The 9,898-nt window shown below is 40.5% G+C and overlaps 1 protein-coding gene across 3 annotated transcripts in view; it reads right to left on the bottom strand.

The window, feature by feature from the left end:
• Positions 1 to 6,018: 6,018 nt before the first annotated feature.
• The window catches only part of LOC129702125 (rho GTPase-activating protein 6-like), a 179,533-nt gene continuing 175,653 nt past the window's right edge, over positions 6,019 to 9,898 (bottom strand). For all 3 annotated transcript variants that reach the window (XM_055643712.1, XM_055643714.1, XM_055643713.1), the window contains exon 12: positions 6,019 to 8,814. In XM_055643712.1, coding sequence (XP_055499687.1) covers positions 8,195 to 8,814 — 620 coding nt within the window. In that variant the 3' untranslated portion in view covers positions 6,019 to 8,194. The remainder of the gene's footprint in view (positions 8,815 to 9,898) is intronic.

Below are 9,898 nucleotides of genomic sequence, written 5' to 3'. Positions count from 1 at the left end.
TATTTTCCCCCTTTCTAAAGCAGGGATGCCAAAATAATTTATAGTTCTCCTCTGCAATGCTCCATTCTGTCGTCTATCTGAATTATGACAAAATTGAACAAAGATTGAAGATCAAATACATTGTGATCTTCTTTTAAGGTGAGGAGGGAAAGATTTAATAGGAACCTGAGGGATTACAGAAAGGTTAGCGGGTATATGGAACAAGCTGCAACAGGAGTAGTTGAGGCACGTACTATCACAACATTTAAGAAACATTTGGACATAGACATGGGTAGGATAGGTTTAGAGGGACATGGGCCAAACACAGGCAGGTGGGACTAATGTAGATAGGGCATGTTGGTTGGTGTGTGCAAGTAAAGGGCCTGTCCCACTTGGGCTACATTTGCGCGTCACAAGAAGATTTTGTACATCCCCACGTCCAATCTAACTATCTATCCTTCGTTGGTTGGTCCAATGTGTACATTCTATTAATGAACAAAGATAATCATCAATAAAGCTAAGACAAAGTGTTGCAGAATTGATCAAATTTCCAACTTGAATAGGCACATTCAAATGATTGGCGCATGGTTGTCCAACCATCTATCACCCAAAACACTCCCTCATCGGTATCCACCAATCACTCACAAAACTTTGTTCCATTCCATCTCTCTTCCAGCTTTCTCTCCTCCACTACAATCAGTTTGTAGAAGGGTCCTGACCCAAAACGATACCTATCCATTCTCCTGAGATGCTTCCTGGACCGTTAAGTTACACGTTGACCACTTAGTGTATTTTACATGTAAACCAACATTTGCAGTTCCTTGTGTCTTCATAAGTTAAAATAGGATATGGGTCTGTTAAATGTCATGATCCTCCGTGCAGTCGCCCATTATGCTTACATCAGTTACATTATATATTAGGTGCTGTGGAGAATTGCCTTTTCGATATCCTATTAAATGTTTCTGGCCTTGTTTGTAAGAAATAATTTTTGGTAGAAGGAAGGGAAGGCAACAGTGAGAGACTGAAAGACATACTGATGGTCCTGAATTTTCTTGTATATAACTCATGAACAGGTAACACATAGGTTCAACAAGTGTTCCAAGAGGGTACAAATATAAGAGTAGAGATGAACTTCTCCAATTTCACAGACCTAAAGTGAGACCACATCTGTAATATTAGGGTTTTTTAAACAGTAGATCTTGTTGCAAATGCAATTAGATTGTCGCAATCATATAGTGTATGTTATTTATGCAGTGCTTTTTTTTGTGATGATACGTGCCGACACCGCATCCCAGCAAACTTTGAAAAGTTAAACACTCATAATTTAATTTACTGACCACATAACACACGTTAATTGTAAAGATAGACGCAAAATGCTGAAATAACTTAGCAGGTCAGGCAGCATCTGTGGAGAAAAGAGATAGGTGAGATATTTAAGAGGGAGTTAGATGTGGCCCTTGTGGCTAAAGGGATCAGGGGGTATGGAGAGAAGGCAGGTACAGGATACTGAGTTGGATGATCAGCCATGATCATATTGAATGGCGGTGCAGGCTCGAAGGGCCGAATGGCCTACTCCTGCACCTAATTTCTATGTTTCTATGTTTCCATGTGACGTTTCTGGTTAAGACCCTTCTTCAGACCACATATCTACATTTCTACATATGTGTATTAATCGTAAATAGCTTTAATGAAAGGGGCAAAGTATCAAGGACATGTGTGAGGCAGTTTTTTTTTTAACGGAGAATGATGGGCTGCCAAGGGTGGTGGAGGAGGCAGATGCGATAGCATTTAAGAAGATTTTAGATAGATTTGTTCTATCACATAAAAGGCGGTGGGTGTCTGGAACGAGCTACCGGAGGAGGTAGTTGGGGAAGGTACTGTTGCCACGTTTAAGAAACATTTGAACAGGTACATGGATAGGATAGGATTAGGGGGTATATGGGCAAAAGGCAGGCAGGTGGGACTAATGTAGATGGGACATTGGTTGGTGTGGGCAAGTTTGGCCAAAGGGCCTGTTTTCAGGCTGTATGACTGTCTCTATAGGCATATCAATATGCGAGGTAATTAAGGATGTGCAGGCAATTGGATTAGTTTATCTTGACATCATGTTCGGCAGAGACACTGTGGGTAGAAGGGCCATTCCTGTGATGACCTTTGCTATGTTCTACATTTTATGTGCATACCGACACTTTTTTGTCAACAAAAATGTATTGCACATAGGATCTTTACAGCTGGAAAATTGAGGCTGGATTGGGCCTTAGGTTGGAGCGCTGAAAAGAGAATGTGAAGATTTAAGAGAGGTCAACAAGGGAAGCCTGAGATCGAGAGCACAGGGAGGAGCAGGAGATTGGATTGAGTTGTGATTAAGACTTCCCAAGCAAATGCTCCTCACCCTCCAAAATAATTCCCTAAAAGAACCATAGACCTTGAGCAGCCTCTCAAGAAGCTGTTTCGAATAAAAGGCTTCAGGTTGAAATGCTCTAAATCTAAGTAGGGATCAAAAAGATGTCACTATATATTATGTTAATTAGGTCGCCTACTTCCTTGGGCTGCACTTTAATATATAAAAGGGAGGAAATGACATCAGGTTTCTCATTCCAGATATATTATTCGGACCAGAATGTCATGTGACTATTATTATGAAGGAGGATACTATGCCACCATTTTCCAAATACAGCCTTTGACATATACAGTATCTCTGCTCATCTCACTGGTTTCTCAGGCTGAATTATTAATCTGGGTTTCTGCAACCCCACAATTGTTTGAACACAGCCAGTAGAGTGAAATTAAATAGATTTAGGTGAATGACAAAGTCCAAGTGTGCCTCACACAATGTCCAACCATCTAGTTGGAGTCATAGAGTCATCGATTCATACAGCAGGGAAACAAGCTTTTCGGCCAAGCTCGTCCATGCTGACCAAGGTGCCCCATCTAGGCTAGTCCAACCTCCGTGTGTTTGGCTCACATCTAAACCTTTTCTGTCCATGCACCGTTCAAATGTCTTTAAAATGTTGTTATAGTACTTGCCACAACTACCCACCTCTGGCAGCTCATTCCATATATCCACCACCTTCTGTATGAAAATGGTGCCCCCTCAGATTCCCATTAAATCTTTCCCCTCTCATATTAAACCTATATCCTCTGGTTCTTGATTCCCCTACTTTGGGTAAGAGACGTTGTGCACCCACCCTATCCATTCCCTCATGATCTTATACATCTCACTAAGTTCATCCCTCATCCTCCTGCACTATAAGGAACACATTCCTAGCCTGTCCAACCTCTCCCTATAGCTCATACTCTCAAGTCCTGGCAACATCCTCGTAAATCTTCACTGCACTTTTTTTCCAGCTGAACAACATCTTTCCTGTAGCAGGGTGGGAAAAACTGAAACATAAAATTCCGACTGTGGCATTACCAATGCCTTGTATACTGTATCATAACATCCTAACTTGTACGCTCAATACCCTGACTGATAAAAGTCAATGTGCTGAAAGCCTTCTTGTCCACTGGGACAAACTATATTAACTGTTCGTATTTTTAATAATAGACTCATGGAGCTTCATAACAGAGATCAATAAGTTTCAACCCATTGTACTCCGGCTGATACTGGTCCCATTCTACTGCTGTTTCTCTGCAGTCTGCTTATGATTCCCCATTCCCTTGCATTCATGCAGTTTTAGAACTGCTGTATATCCTTACTACCCCTCAAAGGAGTTATGAAGCCTTTCATGCTTCATGAAAACAGGCCCTTCGGCCAAGCGTGCCCATGCTAACCAAAATGCCCCATTTTAAACCTTTCCTGCCATGCACCGTCAGCCCAACACTGACTCTGCCGGGATCATCTCTTTAAGCAGTGGTGCTGTTTTATTCCATGGCATGCCATGCACAAGCCTGATAATCACAGTCATAATCTACAACAAACAAACTGCCGTGTTCCTGGTGCTTCATATACAAGAATGATAGCAATAACAAGTAGTGGATAAACATGACTTCAAAGCAAATATCATATGATAAAACCTTACTTTGATCCATTTAAGGGATGAAAGGGATTATTAATGTCCATAGAATGCTATTGGAGATTGTGTACAAATAGAGAAATGTCTAGGATGGTCTGAGATGGCTTTAACCAACTATGGATAAGACTTGCATTCATCAGTTTTACTGATATTCTGTGATCCCAAGACAGTAACTATTGTGAGGAACGAACTGCAGATGCTGATTTAAATCGAAGATAGACACAAAATGCTGGACTAATGCACCAGGACAGGCAGCATCTCCGAAGAGAAGGATTGGGTGACGTTTTAGGTCAAAACATTTCTTCAGACTCAAGTCTGAAGAAGGGCCAAGACCCGAAAGGTCACCCATTCCTTCTGTCCAGAGATGCTGCCTATCCCGGTGCATTACTCTAGCATTTTGTGTCTGTCTTCGACAGTAACTACTGATGCTGATGCACTCTAAGCATGCAACACCATTCCCGAATAAGCATTTCATTTTACATTCCAGTCACTTTTGTAGCTTTTTTGAATAAAAATTCAATGCCAGTGCCAATCTGGAACTCTACCAATAGGAATAAGATTAATATTACTCAATGTTATTGAAATTAAGACTATTAAATAAGGCAAAGTGTGAAGTTCCTATCTAATTGTTGTGTGTTGCATTCAAAGCAACAGAATACATCTGAAAATGCATGGTCGTAGTTCATCAACTCATAGTTGGAATCAATCTGATACCAGTGAGAAATAGGATCTTCAGATCAGGGTAATAGTTTCAAAAATACAAGTAAATAGGAGCAGAACTTGGCCATCTAGCCCAATAACTTCTCCTGCCATTCCATGTAGCTTAGGAAGTTTGGCATGTCTTGAACAACTCTGACCAATATCTACAGGTGTGTTGTAGAAAGCATTTTATCGGGATGCATCTCAGCTTGGTTTGAGAACAGCTCCATCCAAGATCGCAAATTATTGCAGAGAAATGTGGATGCAGCCCAGACTATCACACAAACCAACCTCCCTTCCATTGACTCCATCTACACCTCACCTGCCACAGCAAGGCCATCAGCATCATCAAGGATGATTCTCACTCCGGACGTCCTCTTTTCCCCTCTCCCAACCGGCAAGAAGTATGGAAGTATGAAAATACATTTCCTCAGATTCAGTGACAGTTTCTTCCCAGCTGTCATCCGGTAACTGAACCATCCTATCAACAACTAGAGAGCAGTCGTGAGCTGCCATCTACCTCATTGCAGGCCTTCAGGCTATGTTTAATTGGACTTTACTGGACTTTATCTTGCACTGTATGTTATCCCCTTCATCCTGTATCTGTACACTGTGGACGGTTCGATTGTAACCATATATAGTCTTTCTGCTGACTGGATAGAACACAACAAAAAGCTTTTCTCTGTACCTCATGACAATAAACAAACTGAACTAAAATATGATCATGGCTAATCTTTTCTCTCTGAATGAATTTTCTTCCACATTATTAACTTTCTTGGTGTTGGTTCTTGACCAGTGTTTCGGTCTACCACTAACATCTGCTGCTTCACATCTCCTTAGTTAGGTTTTTATATTTTCCTTGACCTCCTATGTTGACCATGGATGTGCTTTTTTTTATTGTTGAGTTCCTCTTTCTGATAGGGATAGTTTCTGCTCAGCATTAGACAATAGATAATAGGTGTAGGAGTAGGCCATTATGAAGTGGTTACTGGTATTTCTGCAACCATTGACCTTTCCTATAGCCTAATGTTCCCACTCCACTCAAACCAAGTCTACCTTTTTAACTTTGTAATTAACCTTATTTAAGTTGAGGACATCTGGTTTTTGACCCAAAATATTCACCAAACTCCATCTGAAATTCCACATTTGGAATCATTACTTCTTAAGGGATCCTTGATTACAAGATCAACGTGCAGGTTAACATCTCTCATAATGATTACAATCTTCTTCTTACATGCCTTAGTGCTTCCCCAGTAATGCTTTATCTTATCAAGAGGCAACATCTTGGTGGTCACTACACTACTCTTATGTATGTATATATATATATATATATATATATATATCCTATTTCTCCTGTCATTTCCTATCTCCACTCAAACGGACTCAACGTTGCAGACCATTGCATCTATAATCACTGATCACCATTACACTGATTACAATGTTATCCCATCTCTATCCCTTTTTGCGTATTATTTTGGAACATTGAATTAGCTGGAAAATTGTGCTCCTAATTCTTGCCACCTTATAGTCCATATTCAGACTCGACCCAAAACGTTACGCATTCCTTCTCTCCAGAATTGCTGCCTTTCCCGCTGAATTAATCCAGCTTTTTGTGTCTATCTTCGGTTAAAACCAGCATCTACAGTTCCTTCCTACACTCCTCATGATACTTACAGATCAAGTTCATCTGTTACCGATGAACAAACTCCATGGGCATTCAGGTAATGATCTTTAAGCTCTGAGTTTTTGCATTTAGTCTGGATACACTTTCTGCCATACTTACTTATATTTACCACCCATTACTATCATAAATTGATTGTCATTCTTCTCATTACTATCCTGTTAGAAACATAGGCATAGAAAATAGGTGCAAGAATAGGCCATTCGGCCCTTCGAGCCTGCACCATCATTCAATATGATCATGGCTGATCATCCAATTCAGTATCACGTCCCTGCCTTCTCTCCATACCCCCTGATCCCCTTAGCCACAAGGGCCACATCTAACTCCCTGTTCAGAATTTCTTTCAAAATCTTTTTGATTTATAAAACCTTCTGTCACCAGAAGCATTCAATTCCACCCTTAATTAAAACCATGTCTATCTATTTTATAATCTTCATTTTAGAGCAGATTATCGTAATCCTGGCACTAGGCTGGCAACACAGCCTTGGATCTCTGCTCCCGCTACAGAGAAGACAGTGTGGTCCTCTAACTGTGCTATGCTCTATGACTATCTTATTCTTCTTTTCTCCTTACTAGAATGCCCCTTGTGTCACAGTGGTTATAAACAATTTGCACATCCTTCCAGCAGTCCCTTTCATCATCCAAACTGGAGCAAGAATCTTGCATCTGTTAGACAAGAGTCAGGGGTAAGGCTCCTCTAAGACTATCCTCTGGATCCCTCTACCTGCCACTCGTTTAGGCAAACCATCCTGACCCTGATCACTGATCAAATGATCAAATTTGAGGAAATGAACCCAAGGAATGGACTGCCTTCAGATAATTACCCCCTCCGCCCCACTCTGAAATGCATTGTAGTGTGTGAACAATGGACTCCAGTATTCCTGTTCTTTTTAAACTGTAATCTACTCCCTATCTTGAACCTCCACTTATTTTTAATCTCCTCCATCTTCAAGTCTAAAACCTCCCGCCTTTTCTTTGAATCACTTCTGCACTCAAGTCCCAGGCCTCCAGTAATGGCCTCATAGATCAGTCTACAAATGGCAACAAATTAGCTTCCACACCACTGAACTGGCCAATGTACAGAATGCAGTGTTACATATAAACATTATGAGAAGGTTGTGAATTCAATGGAACAGTTCAAAGGCAATCAAATATTTTGAAGATTTTTCTTGTTTACTTCAGCGAGTTGCGAATTTCTTGAAAAACTTTTTCTCGTGAGATTGAATGATGGAATAAATTAGATAAAGCCCATGATGGAACAAATTGTTCAGGCTGTAATGGTTGCCGAAATAGCTGGGCTCAGTGGTCAAAACTTGCCTTCCATCAGATTAAATGTTCTCTTTCCTCCAAGATCAAAGTCCCTGGACATTCTTTTAAATGTTTGCATTTTCAAAGCCATGACACATGATACACTAATAATAATTTGCATTATTTTAAATAATGTGTAGATGCACAAATATATAAAATTAAAGCTTCACTGCACAGAGAGGCAACTGCCATTGAAACAGCAAGTAACATTTAAATATCCTTTGGGAGGGCTTTTGAAACATATCATGGGTAAACTGGAAATGAGTCAACATAGTGCAGCAGCCCAGTGTTACAGTTTACGGAATGCACAATACATTTTAACAATTAACGTGACAAACTCAAAACTGTTCCCACATATGTTGAAGTAACACCCTCTTGTAATAAAAGGTCATAGACCTTAAATGTTAACTAATTTTCCCTCTCCACAATTGCTGCCTGACTAGTGGAATATTTCCAGCATTTTCGGTTGTTACTCCTTTCAGAAGCATCCACGGGATTGCTATTTCCAAAATTATACTGCAGTTTCGCGAAGGGAACTTTTTTTCTGATCGCTTCTGAAAGTATGCAGTTGTTGTTGTTGTTGTTGTTGTTGTTGTTGTTGTTGTTGTTGTTGTTGTTGTTGTTGTTGTTGTTGCTCTCTCTCTCTATTCCTTGGGGAATCATCCCTACCGCTCCTTTTCACCCACACTTTTGCTTCCATTCTTCCTCGACATGTCGCATTTTGTAGTGCTGCACTCCTCTCAGTTTCCCAGGGAATGAAGCTGGATTCAATCATTTGGATTTTGCTTAAATACTCGTCAGATGAGCTGGCTGCTTCACTGAAGTCCTTAGAGTCATTGTCCATTATGCCAGCAGAGGATTGCTTCATGAGACTTTCACAATTTGGAGAAAGTTCTGGGCGTACTCTTTGAACATTGCCTGCATCTTTTGAGTTCATCAACTCCTCACTTTGGTGGCCCAGCTGACCATCGGGAACTGATGGAGACTTGCTTGTAGCTAATAAAGCTGTGCCATCTGCTTTCTTCACAAAGTCTATCGTTGGTTGTGAATGGCTTGCTGTTGTTAGATTCTCATACGATCGGGATGCTCTTCGTCGATTGAAGATTCTTCCACCAGACTCTTCACATGGACCTAAATAATTAAGAGAAAGTTAATAATTTCCTGTTGATTTTATTGACTCAAAGGGGAGCCAATTTATTTTACTTTCATAGCTATTAAACTTTTCCAATTCCAGGTCAAAACCCTCCAGCTCTTTCAATCTTTCAAGTTCAAGTTCACATTTATTGTCATTTAACAAACATACTGAAATGAACACAATACACACATAAAATAAAATTTAACATAAACATCCACCACAGTGGAATCGACATTCCTCACTGTGATGGAAGGCAATACAGTTCAGTCAACTTCCTCTCAGTTCTCATAGCATCCTTCTTGTTGATAATGTACATAATTTTAAATTTCCTCATAAAAATATGATAGGTTAGTAATTGCAATACTGATTTTTCACCACCAGATAGGGCTGGCAACATACGTTGAAATGATATCTGAACATATAAGGTTAGGAGCACAAGGAGGCCACTTAAGCATTCAAGAATGCTTTTTGGAGAATTTGGACAATTTTGCCTGAAGAAACGTCACCCTTTCCTTTCTCTCCAGAGATGCTGCCTGTCCCACTACGTTACTCCAGTTTTTTGTGTGTATCTTCAGTTTAAACCAGCATCTGCTGTTCCTTCCTACATATAAGCATTTGAGCCAGTTCTGCGCGGTTAATTTGTTTGTAATCTCAACTCAGCATTAATTTCCAAACAGTGACCTTTCACTCCCCCTTGTTTATCACAAATCTATCTATCTCTGTCTTAAAATTATTCCAAAACTCAGTTTTACCCCCAACCATTCACCGCTCTCTGAGAGGGCGACATGGTGACATAGCGGTAGTTGCTGCCTTACAGCACCAGAGACCTAGATTTCGACCCTGATCCTAGCAGCTGTCTTTACGGAGTTTGTACGTCCTCGCCGTGACTTGCGTGGGTTTTGTCCAGGTGCTCCGGTTTAGACGCCAAAGACATCCAGCATTGTAGGCTAATTGGCTTAGTAAAATTGTAAATTGTCCCCAGTGTGTATAGGATAGTGGTAGTCAGTACACAATAGACAATAGACAATAGGTGCAGGAGTAGGCCATTCGGCCCTTCGAGTCAGCACCGCCATTCACAGC

The sequence above is a fragment of the Leucoraja erinacea genome, chromosome 12 (genome assembly GCF_028641065.1).
Source record: "Leucoraja erinacea ecotype New England chromosome 12, Leri_hhj_1, whole genome shotgun sequence".
Classification (NCBI taxonomy): domain Eukaryota; kingdom Metazoa; phylum Chordata; class Chondrichthyes; order Rajiformes; family Rajidae; genus Leucoraja; species Leucoraja erinaceus.
Note: the sequence above shows the minus strand (reverse complement) of the source record. Positions and strands in the feature narration are given on the sequence as shown.